This window comes from Puntigrus tetrazona, chromosome 8 (assembly GCF_018831695.1).
Source record: "Puntigrus tetrazona isolate hp1 chromosome 8, ASM1883169v1, whole genome shotgun sequence".
NCBI classification, from domain to species: domain Eukaryota; kingdom Metazoa; phylum Chordata; class Actinopteri; order Cypriniformes; family Cyprinidae; genus Puntigrus; species Puntigrus tetrazona.
This window is the reverse complement of record NC_056706.1, coordinates 24057648-24073789: the sequence shown is the minus strand read 5'-3', so window position 1 is coordinate 24073789 and position 16142 is coordinate 24057648. Positions and strand designations below refer to the sequence as shown.

The 16142-nt window shown below is 35.1% G+C and overlaps 1 protein-coding gene across 2 annotated transcripts in view; it reads right to left on the bottom strand.

Moving 5' to 3' along the window:
- mtor (mechanistic target of rapamycin kinase) overlaps positions 1–16142 on the bottom strand; it is a 99236-nt gene that overhangs the window by 39593 nt on the left and 43501 nt on the right. For both annotated transcript variants that reach the window (XM_043246681.1, XM_043246680.1), the window contains exons 29-37: positions 14874–14949; positions 13243–13382; positions 9653–9753; positions 8650–8765; positions 6854–6931; positions 6381–6488; positions 5328–5453; positions 3125–3256; positions 1023–1138 (exon numbers count right to left, since the gene is read on the bottom strand). In XM_043246681.1, coding sequence (XP_043102616.1) covers positions 1023–1138; positions 3125–3256; positions 5328–5453; positions 6381–6488; positions 6854–6931; positions 8650–8765; positions 9653–9753; positions 13243–13382; positions 14874–14949 — 993 coding nt within the window. The remainder of the gene's footprint in view (positions 1–1022; positions 1139–3124; positions 3257–5327; positions 5454–6380; positions 6489–6853; positions 6932–8649; positions 8766–9652; positions 9754–13242; positions 13383–14873; positions 14950–16142) is intronic.

The window sequence follows — 16142 nt, the reverse complement described above, 5'->3', positions numbered from 1 at the left end:
ATTCCACATGCACTGAAATACTGTCCATTAGTATACGCTCCTAGACCTCCTATGGGAAGGTTGGACTTCCATATGTCCCTGTTTACTAGAACGTGGGACTTTCCACAGTGTTCCAGTCTTATTGAATGGGTAGTACTAATGATAGTAGCTGGCTTCTTGTGGTAGAGCCTACGCCGATAGACTGAGGGGGCTTGGGAGGCTCACACAGGACACTGAAAGAGGCAGCCTCCATGGCGTTTTGGTAAAGATCCCAATTTGTCTGTCATCCAGACAGAGAGTGACTCAGAGTGACCGAAAGGGAAAGGGTCTTAGTTGCGTATGTAACCCTCGTTCCCTGAAGAAGGGAACGGAGATGTCATGTCCTGTCGCCATGATGCTGTACATCCGCAGAGTGGTTGGCTCCTCAGCAGAAACCTGAATATTTGCTGCACCCACTGCTCATTTATACTCACGCTGTGATCAGCTGCAGCTGGATGCGATCAGCGCATGTCAATGTTCATTGGCTCATTTTAATACACTCAAAGTAGATTGGTCTCTCAAAGCGAGATCCCAATTCGTTGGTCATACAACGTGACCTCTCCATTCCCTTTCTCGGGGAACAAGGGTTACATACGTAACAGAGATGCTATTTTGCACTATTCAGCTGAAATATTGACCCGCTAACCCTTGTTATCAAAACAACACAACAACAATAAAACTTGTTAGACTATGGGATTTGTCAAAGCACTTACATGCTCTTTTGTTGAGTTTGACTGCTTCTATAGTCAACATTTTTTAAGTAGGTTTGGATAAAAACATTTATACTATTAAATAAATTAAGTTCAAGGATCATGTTAGGCAGAGATAACTTCTGTATGGATGAGGCCTATTTAGAGCCCCACACAATGAGCTCATTTCATTGGTTGACTCATTCATTTCATTCTGTCAGATAAAGTATAATATATTACAATTATTTTCCATTTCAAATCAATTCAATATGGTATTTCAAATAAAATCAGCTAAGAGTGTATATGGTTACTGACCGTGCCATTAGCTTGTGTAGCTCCAGTTTGTGCTGCTGGTCTTCAGCTGCGATGGCATGTTGTGCTTGTTGTTGCATGCCCTGCACAAAGTGCTGCATATGCTGGAATGCATCGATCTGAGAGAGATGGCCAAAGAACAAATGCCAAAATATATCATGCAAGTAATTATCAACTTGTAAGACATTTTTATACAAAGTCAAGTTAAGTTGCCTTCATTTATAAGAAGTTTTATACAATACATATTGTGTCAAAGCAAATAGTATTAAACAGGAAAACTATGTGTTGATAAGGCAAGAGGAAAACAGTAAACACTCAATTTTATAGTTATCTTTAGACAGTATTTCTAATACACAGACCATTTCCCTGGAACAATAGTGATGACAATGGTTATGAGCATTACCATAACACCCGATTTCCTAGTGACTACAGTAAATTGACATTTTCCTTTAATACGGCAATTTCAATCTCTTAACAATTTCATGTTTATTTTATCTCTTCACAGGAATTTCTGAGTGAGGCTGACGGCTCTATGTGTGTCTGTAACTTTAACACACTGCTGGGCTGTGGATTGGGACTGGCGCGCTGGTTTGGTCCATTATTCTCAGTGCCTGGTACTTAGCCAGTACTTATGTAATCTCTCAAAGACATAACACTCTAGTAACAAGCTGCTCTATGGGACATTGGTGTGACGGAATTATACTGTCATTAAATGGATAACCACCCAAAAATGAAAATTCTTTCATCATTAGCTATGTTTCCATCTATCTATGTTATGTGTATTCTGGGATATTGCATAAAAAAGACTGAATGTAATTATAAAATGTGCATGTGTTCAACTGAGTTGGATACATTTTTTTATCCAATAAGAAAATGTGTGCATAAATTATTAACAGGTTCTGGTCCCGTTTTACTTTTTTTTATTTTTTCACACTATGGAAGTCAACAGGGACCAGCTACTGTTTGGTTACCCACATTCTTCAAAATATGTTTTTTTTTTTTTTTTTTTTTTAACCTGAAAAAATTAACTCTTTGGAGCAGGTGGTATCATGAAATATATATTATACAAATCTACTTTAAATTAATGTTTAAAATATACTGACATTATCTAATAGTCACGAATCTACAAAAAATATACTATTACCAATTATTGACCTGAATGGTCCTTGCGGCACAAAATCCCTTTTTTAACTGGGAAATCACTTTAGGATCCTAAGAAATCTTGCTAAACTGGACACCAAATGAATGTAATGCAATGTCAAACAAGTTAAAGTTAACAAGAGAGAGGCACTGTTTATGTGGAGCTAATTAAGTTTTTTTGTAGTTAATTTGCCAATACTCTTAAGGAAATGGTGACTGCTCTCCACAGTGCAGAGTAACAAAGAGGTATAACTTGAAAGCTGGAAAAGTAAAGCCAAGCAACCTTTCCACTCATCTTGTTACATCATCACAGACAGTATTTTTGTTTCCTGTTAAAAAAACAAGGATGTTTTTAAACGAGCAGGGAACTATTTCAAGGAGTCTGTCTTCACCTCATGAAGTACTTTCATTGGTCTTATATGAAAGGATACTAATGGCACATGGAAAGTTGTTGGCAGGGTAGGAATTTCCCAAAACCAATTACAGTCATGTAAAATTAAGCTGTTTGAAAAACTAAATGGAAGCCACAAGCCTCACTTTATTTTGTCATAACTGCTATCACATATCGTCTTATGTAACTGGGAAACAAGTATTTGACATCTTGCATAATTGTAAAAATATTAACACAGCATTCCAAAAAGTTGAGCTGCTTCATCTGCTTCAAGTGTTGTTTTTTTATAGGGGTCACTACAAGCTCACTACATTCTATCTGTGCCACATGCACCAACGGCCCAGAGTCTGGTCGTCAGTACATGCAATGCAACAAGGGGCCTGCAATCCTAACTCTGACAAAATTAACTGCTTTGTCAAGGTGTAAATTTCCTGAGGAACATTTTTCTTCAGACAATGCAGACCGTTTTTGTATATTCAAGCAGAAAGAATCTGTACTTGAATATTTCCCAAGGGCACTGCAAAGGGAATCTCTTGTTTTTAAGAGTAATTAAAGTTAGTGTGCGAGTGTTTACCTTGCGAGTGCTCTTCCACATATACTTCATATAAGCATAGGTGACATGAGGGTGAGCAGTGGGCAGGGGATGGTCAAGCTGTTTGGAAGGATCCACTCCCAGCAGGAGAATGAGGGTCTTATGGGCTAGCGCCTGGGAAATACACAAAGAATCTCAGTTAGGATCATAGTTTATCAAGATTGCAAAAATGTGTAATTGTCATTTACTAAATTATTCTGGCTTAGTCTTGCTATGCTTGATCTTATGTTTATAATCTTAGTAAATAGCTTTGTATGGGAACAGCAGTGGTTGATGAAAAGCAAGCCATTAAAAGTGTAACTATAATAATAAAAAAAAAAAAAACACACACATGAATACATGTATGTATGTATGTATGTATGTATGTATGTATGTATATATATATATATATATATATATATATATATATATATATATATATATATATATATATATATATATATATATATATATATTTTACTTTTAGTCACTTAGCAGACCCTTTTTTTCCAAAGCACATTTAGTGTTTGATAACTATACAATTTTCTGGAGGACACAGGTATGATATTTATTACAAGAAGTGTGAAGATTGTTTAAATTTAAATAAGAAATTGTTATTTTTAAAGTTTAATAAATGTTAAAGTAAAAGCTTTCATTTATACTGCAATGTTGAATGACTATAATCAATGACAACAAATATATATATGTGTGTGTGAGCGTGTATATATTTATTTTTTTGGAAGCTTTAAAACAATAAATGAGACATCAATAAGAGGATTGGTAAAAAAAGTGTCTGTATAATTAAATATTTAAAGGTTGAATCTGATTCATTAAAGTAAATTAAGCTTGTATGCTTGACCCCAATGGGTCACAAAAAGGCATCTGTTAAAAACCAAGCACTTTATAAATAAACACACACAGAGGTCACATATATTGTGAGGAAAAAGGTAAGGGGGTTTAGTGGTTAACCATGATAAGATTATCCCACTGCTGGTAGATGCATTAACTACACTATTATTCAGATAAAAAAAAAAAAAAAAAATTTTTCCTTAATGATGCAATATATCATTTCAAATATTTAGATTTGATTGCTTGAGTCCTATTGTAAAAAGCACTATAAACCTAATTAAGGTGTGGTTTGTTATCAATTAATGTTTTTATAAATGTTATAAAAGTACAATGCTATCAGCTTTAAACAACAAAGCAACAGGTGATTTTAATGCTACGTTCCTAAGAAGAACAATATGAAGTTCACTGTTTAGTCACTGGCTTGATTTATCGACACAAACAACAAACAAAACAGAGAATGTCTGACTGTGTGCTTTCACAGTTGAAAATAAACAACCATTGTCCTAACATTAGGATCCTTTGGAAGGTAATGCTATTTTAGTCAAATGATCCCAGTCTATCAAAAAAACAGCAGTGCTTGGGTCAAAGAGGTAATGATGGAGAAGCAGGCGTTAACATTGAGATCGTTTACATGCACGTTCTTAAGCTGATTATGCTAGGCGAAAAATGCACTTGGTTATTTAAACATGGTAACCATCTTTCTGTCGGCTGTGCATGTGTGCTATATGTGACAGGAAGTGCAAGATTTAAATGTATCTAGACAGAGCAAAACTTTTGCAGTACAGAAAGAAGAAAATATACGCTATCACAATGGCATACTTTTTCATGACACAAAAAATTATACATTTTTAGATGTTCTCATCTCATGCAGGAGAAGCAGAAGTGGTTCAATCACAATGCTGCATTTATAACTTCATGAGAGAATAATATATAAGCTGTTTCCCACTGACATTTTGCAAGCTTTATTTAACATCACGAATATGCAAATTATTATATTTTGACATCACTACAGAAAAAACCTGATTTATGAATGAAGTCAATTAAACGCATGCATTGTCAGCTTACTGCTGTGCATGTCAACATGCTCACTCGTGTGCAATGTAAACCTGCTCACTGTTGTATTAATTTCTATTACATAATAAATAGAAAGACTTAAAAAAGTCTTGTTTTGGTAACTTAGTTTCAGAATTTCTAAATAACTGTAAACCAATGCTACAAGGGGCTTATTGTTTTATTTTTGTCCCTTGTTTTAGGATTTTTCTATGTTCTAAACATTGTGCCACATTCTGGAAAATATTTAAAACTTCCACAAGCATAATGTTAAGCTTGCAATTGAAGGACACATTATTGTTCTTACTAGTCTTCCACTTTTTCCACAGAGGCTAGCGTACTTCAACCATGTCCGCATGTCCTCATGTGGACTAATAACCAAGGAGCGCACCATCAAGATCCTCTGCCAGTCCTCCACAATACGCTGACAACCCTAAGAAAAAACATATTTTCAACATTTACTTTTGTAAACTAGGCTCACTTGGGAGGTAATTGATTACACAGAATGAAGATGTAATGTAATCAGACTACAAATTAAATACTTGTAATCACATTATATCACTCTCATAATTAGATGACAGTTATTTTAAGGATTACATGATTACATATGTACACATGCATATTCTTTTCTAAAAATCAGTAACAAACTACAATTTGAAAGTAATCAGTCCAGCACTGACTTTGCTGAAGCTCTGGTTGTTTACTCTATGACGTTTTTTGACATAAACGACAAGAAACCGAGCAGCTGACAGCTCTAAATGGTTTGTTACACATTAATTTGATAATGAATGCATCAACAGAAAGATGAAGTCTTACTTAGGCATCTATAGCTATTACCATTACAAAACTATGAACTGGTGTTTACATTACAAAAAGTGGGCAGTCCTTAACCAGAATAAGCTGCTACACATAACAAGGATGAATAAATTTAAAAGTGGATAAAAAACTTACAGTATATTTAACCCCTATATTTCCATGTCAAAAATATATCAGGTCTGCACTCTCACACCTTCCTTTATGAATCTACAGGTTGGCAGCATTAGTTCTTAAAGTTAAATGTTTGCACTAGCTGAGCACATAAAAGAAACGCATGCTGACACACGACGTCTAGGCAACCAGCCAGCCAGCCAGATCAGGACAGGATTATTAATGAAGAAATAAAACAAGAACAGATGGAAGTTATTGGTTTGGATGAACACTTTCTTTGTGAAACTTAAAATTAATGTATCACTACTAACTTACTGTTTGACAACATGTAGTGATGCAAAAATGTACATGTGCAAAAATATTTTGTAATGCATCATATTTGAACTTAGAATTTAGAAATAAACATATAGACTAACTTTAACTAAGTAAGTACCTGCAGTCTCTCCCACCACGTTTCCCTTATGATGTCCCTCCTCTCAGGAACCAGTTTATACTGGATCACCTCCTCTAACTCAGACAGCATCTGACAAGACACCATGGCCTATGAGAGGGAGAGAGGGAGAGGGAGAGAGAGAGAGAGAGAGAGAGGGAGAGAGAGAGAGAGACTTGAAACATGGTAAAGTAAACACAGTGCAACCAAGACTAGAAAGATTAGATGCAAAAGAAAATAAAGGTTAGATGCATTATGTTTATTATCTTACCCAATGTGTGTGTATGTGTTTATTATCACCTTATTCAGGTTAGAATAATGTTACAAAGACTTGGGTTTGGCTTTATTATGTAACAGTCTCTTCTGGAATTTTCTCACAATTACTCAATGAACAATAAAAATAACCCAAACAAACAAAAAGCATTACTTATGTCAAATTATTATTATCTTCTATATTGAGAGGTATATGCTCTTACCCCATATGCTCTACTGTAACTCTCTCCAGCCATAGCGGTGAGCTCAGCATCCAGCAGATCTCTGGCTTTGTCAATGCACTGAAATCAAAATCATAAATTAAGTTATGCCATAGTAGCTGAATGCTTGATTCTGGTTGGAACTTATAAATGTAACTGGAACTTATGTAAAGTATCTTTTTGGGTAGTTTATAGTTATACTGAGTACCAAAGACATTAGCCACTTTTACTCTCTACTTCACTAAATGTTTGAATGAGTATCTGTACTCTACTTCACTACATTTGAAATGAGTGTTGCAGCTACACATTACATTTTACATGACACCTAGCTTTTTTGAAGCAGTTTATTTATGCTAAAACATTTGATATTGTCAACAACAGGGAACTGCACCTACTATTGCTTGTGCGTTTTACCCTCATCCAAACCTTTCAACAAGGTTACTTTAGGTTACTGGTATCAAACTCAATTCCTGGAGCGCAACAGCTCTGCACAGTTTAGCTCCAACCCTAATCAAGGACACCTGATTCAGATAATCAGGCTCTTCAGGATCACTAGAAACTTTCAAACACGTGTGATTTAGGGGTGGTTGGAGCTAAACTCTTGAGTTTGAGACCACTGCTTTAGGTGAATATGAATTCCTTAGCTAGTAGTTGTGAATCACAGGTGTTTTATACATGAGATGAGGACATGACTTCAGCTGCCAATGAGGCCCAAACCAGTACAGAGTTTTTTTTGTTTTTTTTTTGCAATTTTGGTTTTAGGAAATTATTAACCATATAAACCATTATTGCTCTCCTCATAAATAAGCTCTTTCTTATTTTTGTTGTGGTTTCAGTTTGTTGTCTTGGACTTTTGTCACTTCCTCTCTCCCATGGTATTTGTAGTCAGTTTGTATCTTATTTTGTTCAGCTTGTTAGCCTCCTGTATATATGCAGCCCTAATGTTTCTTTAGTTGTTGAAAGTTATGGTTGTCATTTCGACCATCATTCTGTTCTTGGTTCTCTGTGGTTTTTGCCTTATTGTTTTTTCTAGTTTCCCCAGCTTCTTTACAACATTAGTTTTTCACTGGTATGTCTCTTTGAATAGTGCATTTTTGAGTTGATATTTAGTATAATTAAAATACTCACGTGCTGTTAAAATCAGATACTAATACTTTTAGTCAAGCTGTTTTAGAATTGGTGACTGTAATGGAGTAAGGTATCTGCATTTTACTCAACTAATGTTTTCAGGTACTCTTTACACCTCATGAATTAAGTAACTAATAAAATTGTTTGCGTGCCTGCTATTGTGTGTTTAACTTGAACCAATGGCTACTTTCCTTTCCAGCTTTAAACTGATGCTGTAACTGTTGTTTACCTGGAGTAACCTTTGCTACAATGTCCTCTCAAGTAATGGAACAGGTGGGATGAACAGAATAATAATGGCGAACACAAGTACATGGGTGTGTCTTTGATGTTATCCATGTGTATGAGCTCATCACACACACACACATGCTGTTTTGGAAAAAGGAACACTGGATTACCACAGGGACCATATGTCAGCCAAGTTTTTGATGTGCAGACTGAGGGTAGCCTTTGACCAATATTACATAACGCCTGTGAGACAATGACGGTAACTGCTGCATTCATCATCCTTGATTGAATATTTTTTCCTTAAACATCTCCCTCCTGGTTGTTTCCTCCATGTAAAGTGAGTTGTGTTTTTTTTTTTATTTATTTTTTATTTTTTTTTAGAGGATGACACGAGGCAGTTTATATACTAGTCATTCAACCCTCATTAGTTGTTCATTATTTAGTACCTGTTGTGCCAACGAGAAGAGATCCTGATGTAGAGCAAGCACTGCCCTGTAAAAGGCTCCATCATGGGTGTCTCGTGGGATCATGCAGGTATACTCTTCCATACTGTCCCAGTGGCCTGACAAACGCACAAATATGCTAATTATATTATACATACAAATATTATATATTCAGCAAAAAATTACATTTCATATCTGAGACATGTATTAAGTCCAACATTAAATCACAGCAATGTGGAACATCCGATGGACTGTAAACAAAATATCTGTAAATGCCAATTTCTATTTAATGCTTAACTCTAATTTATACTTTCTAGACTCATATTGATATTTCGGAAACTTTTCAACTTTAAGCAGGTTTAGGTCTTAGCAGGGTAAGGCTCCTTTAATGAATTAACATCATGAAACAAAATGTAAAAAAATTCTACTGGGGGCCTATTTATTTTATGTATAAATGATATATGAAAAATGAATATCAGATGATTTTATAATATTTATATATGCAACATTAATCTTCTGTTATTAATAGTCTTCAAAGCATTTACATTAAGAAGCTACCTTTTTATTGCTTTATTTAGCTTAATGTATATTGTTGCTGTATACATATGTACTACATAAATAAAAACTTTATTGTGTTTTACAACTGTGTTGTCCGTTTGCACAATAGACCACCATCTCATCTCAAACAAACTCTTGTGAATATCATGGCTCTCACAAGTATCGATTTTTATAAAAACTCATGACAGTAAACTTTTTCCAAAAGATGAGCAGTTTCAAGTGGAATGTTAATTATGTATCACTGTGTTGATGTGATTACAGTGTTTTTAGAAATAAGTGGGAATAAAACGAAGGAAAATTGCACATTGGCATTGTCAGGTAGACTTGTTACAGATATTAGTTAACAGAATTCGTAAATTCCTGAACTTTAACCTAATGTTGGAATAATCAAAAACAATGATGATTTTTTTTCCACCATGAAAAACTGTCCTTTTTTTTCTCGCCTTACCCAGTCCCCAAGCTGCAGCCGCTGCCATGCGGGCCATCTTGGCTTGAGTCTCCTCACTGACCAATGTCCACTCCTCACAACACTGCTGGTGTAGCTGACCCCTGATGGATGGGGAAAAAAAAAAAAAAAAAACAGAAATAGAATGAGAACGAAACTGACAGAGAGACAGACAGCAATGGAGGAAACAGTCTCACATAGCCAAACTTTTGATTGCTGGAAGTGAAGTCTCTTCCACACTGAAGCTTATATTGGCAAAGAACTTTGCAGATTGCAGTTCGCCCATTCAATTACTTTTTATTTATATTGTGCTTTAAACAATACAGATTGTTTGAACAGTATCTAATAGCAGAATAGAGTGACAAGATTAAATGCTTACATTTTTTATTAAATGCAGAGACTGTCTCTGTAATCAAATTGATGATAATCACTTGCAATTACGTGTCCCCAAGTTGTCATTGTCACTGACAATATACTTCTTATATGCACACTTAACACAGAACTGCTTTAAAACATAAAATAAAATGAAAACCTGAAACAACTACATTGCATAAGTATTCAACCCTTACACAAAACAACTTTGATGGTGTTTACAGCCTCAGGTTTTTATAGGTACTTGAATGAAACTAGTACGACCTATAAACCAAAATGGGTATTGTTTCACCAATGCAGGCTTCAACCCCAAGGGGTAAAAACACATGGTAGGCCCACTTACACAATACAATGGGAAAACACAGTTATTATTTTCTAATAGAGGAAGAGAATGAATTGAAGAGTTTACAGTTTTAGATTAGGATTAACAGGTAACCCCAGGTCAAGTATGAGCAGTATGAAATGTGAATACAGATAACCCAGAATTCCATTTATCATTGGGAATATAATGAGTGGCCTCTGGTTTCCTCCAGACATGACACTTGGAACTGAGGATAATCAGACCAGACAACCTTGTTTTTCAGAGTCTGCCAGTCTTTAAATGGGGTTTTTCACAATTGTAATCAGGTCTTTACATATCATTAATGAAAGGTTACTGTCTGGACACTCTGCCATAAAGCACAGATCACTAATAATTGTCTTTCACTAAGGCTCAATCAGAATGATTTTCAGACTTTTGATCCCCTCTCTTTCTCTTTTTTTTGCTCTGACATCCTTTTTACAGTTGTGCCAATTCATATATAATAATGAAGTATGTCACACTTGTATATTATTCAGTAGATGCAACATGATAATGATTAAACATAGAAATAAACAGCACTGTTGAGTACATTACAAAAAAATAACAGGATTAACTCCTGCACCTGCACTGCACACAACGAGATGTCAGCATTTGTTTCTGAATTATTATTTCTGGCAAAGCACAAGCACTCTTACAGATCATAAAAACCAAACATGTTGTCAAAGTGTGAAAGGTCAGTAAGAGCTTCTGTCTGTGTCCATGCAGGAATCTTTTCACCCCAAAAGCCACTTGCCACAGCTCTTGCTGTGATAAACTGTAAAAAGCCATGACATCATATAACATCTTGGAATGGTGCACTTTTAAAACAAATGGACCCTTTGAGGCTAACAGTGCTGACACAGATACCAGAAAACCATGCGTGCCATTGCTGGGGGTTGTGAAAAAAGAGGCCCCACGATTAGCTCTGTGAAACTCTGCTCATATGGGTTTTAAGAGATGAGGTGGAGGATCTGGAACAAATGAAGTGCTTTTCCAGCTGCCTGGAAAAAAAACACTACTTATGGGGCCTTGCAAAATACAAGGTTCCAGGCTGCAGACAGGCCTAAAACACAAAGACGTACATTAAGAGCAAGACAGGAAGAAGGGCTCTGTTACCTTTACACTGGAACAGTCTATCGCTCACTGGAAAGGAATGTGACATGGAAATTTGACTACCATATAATTTGGGCCATATAAAATAACCCCAAATCAGAATTTGTTTTATGTTTTGTTATAAGGCAATAAACTTGAAAATCTTTACTTGACAAAAGTACAACAAAAAACATTTAGTAATGTTTTCACCAACCAAATTATTTGTATTTTGTAAGCATAAACAAATTTCGATTTTGATGCTTGCAACACACTCCAAAAAAACTTACAAGACTTTAATCATTTAATTAAATCAAGATTTAGCTGCTAGTAAGTGGTCATCCATGTCTGATTCTTATCTTGACGTATGATGACATTTGCTTTCACTTCTGTCACATGTCAAATTCATGATAGTCCCTTTTGTCTTTGGGACTGAGAATTTTTTTTTCCAAAAATAAGCTGAAATATAGACTGACACCTTCATATTTGTGCTTTTGTCTTGTAATGACAGCTAATGAAAGGATATTTTAATAAAACAAAAAAGTTAAAAGCTTCTTTTACTCAATGTATCTTTATGTGGTTTATTTTAATAAACAAAAGCTGTGTCATGGTGGGTACACAGAAAGCATGCCCAATCATGTTTATTCAAATGTATTTACACTTAATAATGTATGATTTAACATCAAACATTAGATGATGCATGAGAGCACAGCATCTGAGAATAAAATAAATGTGTGCTTTGGTCACACCTGATTCCAACAGCTGTTAGTATGTTCTCAAGCCAAAAGCATTATTTTTTTATAGGCAACAGAAAAACAGCAAAATAGTATTTCCTTTTTTTAATTAGACTGAACTATTTTCATTAATATCCCTATATTTCCTGCTTCCACTTTCACTATGTAGTTGTGTCCTTACTTACTGGTTTCACTGACTGCAACAAATCTGGGAAGTCACCACTCATGCCAATCACACTCCCACACAAACTCTTCCTTATGCTTACCAGTAAATGACTATTACAGAAATCAGTAAGACTTTCCTTTAAAAAGTAGAGAGAAAAAAAAGAGATGGTGGGGGACAGGGATAGTGTCAGCATACAAAAGCAAACGATTTTTGCTTTTACTCACTCAATCATAATTTTCTCTGTGTTGTGTGACCCTATACTGAAAGGAATATATTTCACTGGAGAAATTACTTTCCATTGTGTAATGTTTCGCAGTTCATTTTACTCTGAATATTTCAGTTTGTGAGAAGCAATATCAATAAAAGGTTTCTTGAAATTACTAAGAAGAATGTCAATTAAAAATAAATATATATATATAAAAGAAAAATAAATAAAAATAATTCTGTCATGACCATTATCAAACTTTTCCTGCCCATCCACACAGCCTAGGATAGGATACCTCCCAAAACAACCAAGTGCTGAACCCCCTGATTAGTTCCTGAGCACAGCAATACATAGCTGCTGAATAATGACCAAAGGGACCATATGAAGTGATTTATGATTGGTGTCATGATCCTATAGGTAGAACAGATGAGTGTTAACTAATGTGTCAGCCAGAATTATCGTTACATTCCATTAATAATGCAAGATTCTAAACCTTACATTTCACAAAAAACATACACATGTCTGCTCTGTCTAGTCACAAATATACCCATTAAGTTGACATTAAATAAGAATAAGCCTACACTGGACTGCAAAAAATATGTATTTAATACTTTGAAAAATATGAAAAATATGTTGTAAAAAAGCAAAGTATACACACCAGAAATTGACTATTATATGTATGCATACCATTCGCCTAGCGCTTCCAGACATCTCATGCGACCAAGAATAAGCTCAGGATCATCTTTGTTCATGTCGATTTTTTTATCATAGGCGACCAGAGCATCTTCCCACTCATGAAGTTTCTCATACCAGGTGGCTTGAATCTCCTGTAGTGGAAAAAGGATGATAGAGATAATTAAAATGATATTACTGAATTATTATTATAGTAATTAGTATAGTATAATATAGTATTATTTTTGTGAGGGGAGGGGTTAAAAAGTGCTTGCTTCATATGTAAACCACAAACGTGTTACGGTACTCAGCAATTGGGAATTTTAATCTCACAAAAACACTTTTACATCTGGAACACAGACAGTATGGATGGCTCCAATTGTTATTCCAACATTTACTGGGAGGGCATAGCAACAGTTTATCTGAGAATTGGCAGTGAGCCCAAGGTGAACATCTGCCAGAGTAATGGATGGCCTCAGCAACAGTTGAAATAACACTTCACCAAGTCATATTTCATAATTTAAAGAAACTGATTTTTTTTAAAGCATGCTCTGTTGATAAATGAGATGATAAAATCCAAATTTTTCATACAGCATACAAATTTTGTATCTCATTTGGGTCCAATAAGTTTTGAAAGGCTACAACCGAAGAAAACAAAGAAAATCTTCATTCATAATTTATAATTTTACTACAATGGGCAGAAAATGTGCAAAAACAATGACTATATATAGAAATGTACAAAAAGCTGCTTTTCCACTTTTGCACCGAACTGTTTTAATAACCGTTTCAGTTGTGTTTTTACATGAGCTTGGTATGGCGTGGCACTATTACAAAAAAATTCTCTGCCCAGAATTCTCAGCACAGTTAAGGCCAATTCACACCACACGGACAAACTCCAACCAACTCCAACAAACAAGTTGGCTGAAGTTGGCCGTTGGATTTAGTAAAATAGTTAAAATAAGTAAAACATTTTGTAAAAATAACAGTCATGTTCACAGTGCACCAAAAGATACTGAGAAACTCTCACTGACTGGGGAAAAAAAATATTATTCTATATCCAGAATTTGACTTGTATTAATGTCATTGTGTATCATTCTTTGCATGAAAAGATGACAAATGAAACAAAAGAGGTTGTGGATGAAGCCGAGGCTGCTGTTAGTCAAGTGAAAACAAATTCCAACAGACTAGTTTGTTGTTGGAGTTTCTTGGCATTGTCTGTATGGTCTGCCTATAGATGCTGTGTGCGTGACGTTGCCTATCAGGATCAGTCACTTGTCTGTTGGCTGGCTGCTAGGTTGTCCATAGCTTGCCAAGTGCGCTATTTTGAGCAATGTAAACACAAATTAATAATAATATCTATATAAATTTCTTATCATCCTCAGTAACGGGAGGTGTTACCATGGCTACAAATTTCGCAATTGAATTGCATTCCAAAGAGATCTGTTAACAGACTGGCAATGGAAATCAAATCACTGTTCATGCATTTAGCTCTCTTCTAACGAGATGATTACCTGAATCAGAGTTAACTAAAAGAGATATGCAAAATATGCAGAGCAGGGTGGGTGTGGGTGTGAAAGGACAGGGCATCTTATAAAGTCAATGCATAATGGATAGCACACAGATTAATGAGGGATGAAGGCTCTTACCAGTTCTCCAAAGTGTTTCATGGCATACTCCAACACTCCTGATGCTGCCTCTGGCTGCTGGAGTTTATTATTAATGCTAAAATGAAAGAATTCAATGTTTTAGTGCACACTCTAAATCTTTAAAACTGCAAAAATGATTAATTGAAATTGAGAATTAGTTAAAATCAACAAATGCATGTTTATACTCATTCAGAGAACTTGTGGTATTTGTATAGTCTAAAATATGACTCTGAAATTCATCAGTGTTTAGTTTATAACACTAAAAACAGTAGCATCTCCAAGCAGATGAGCAATTAGTAAATGTTTTGAAATATTTTACTGTTGCATTTATGATCCTTCTAATCACGGATTTAAAAACTTCCCATATAGAAGCACTTGTGTAATATCAGTCTGACATTTTCTATGGCTGCCAAACTCGCCAACACATCTGCTTTTAGAGGGGTAGGAGACTCCTAGCGAAAGCAAATGCTACCATAATTTCTAAAAATCATACATAAAACAAATTATATTTCAATAATAATACATTCAAAAACCACAGATGTTACCAACAACACAAAACGAAATAGCATTTATGATAAAATGAGCCCCCTGAATACTTGACAGAACAATCAAAGTACTTTTGGGTTTAAGTATCTCTTTATTGTGTGTTCTCAGAATGCCTATTATAAAGTATTTTAAAGGGTTTGTTCACACCAAACACAAATAAAGATTTTTTGAGGAAAGTGGAGAGTCTCCTGACCCTCCATAGACATCAATACAACTGAAATGTCCATGTAATATCAGTGGCTCAACTTTAGTTTTGCAACCCTAGGAGTATACTTTTTTTTTTTTTCTTCTCCCCTGAGTTATGTCTTTACTACCTTTCAGTTCTATGTAGTGTCAGATCTCTGATTTTATCAATAATATCTTAATTATCTTAATTAATTTGTGTTCCAAATATGAAAGAAGGTCTTACGGGATTGGAGCGAGATGAGGGTAATTACTGGCATACTTTTCCTTTTGGGTTCATAGATAAATAAAATGTAAAATGTACAGAAATAGTCAAAGTAATCTCAGTAACTAATAGAGCTGCACAATTCTCTCATAACTGATGACAAATGGTCATTATTTACATAATACATATTAATTTGACTCTATTTATCACTGTATTAGCTACAAGGCCCATTTTCACCACCCTTTCCATGCCGGTAACGTATGCAATGACCAACACAGAACCCTTAACAGAACATTTGCACTTCTGCCCATAAGCCATTACAGTTGCAGCCTCTT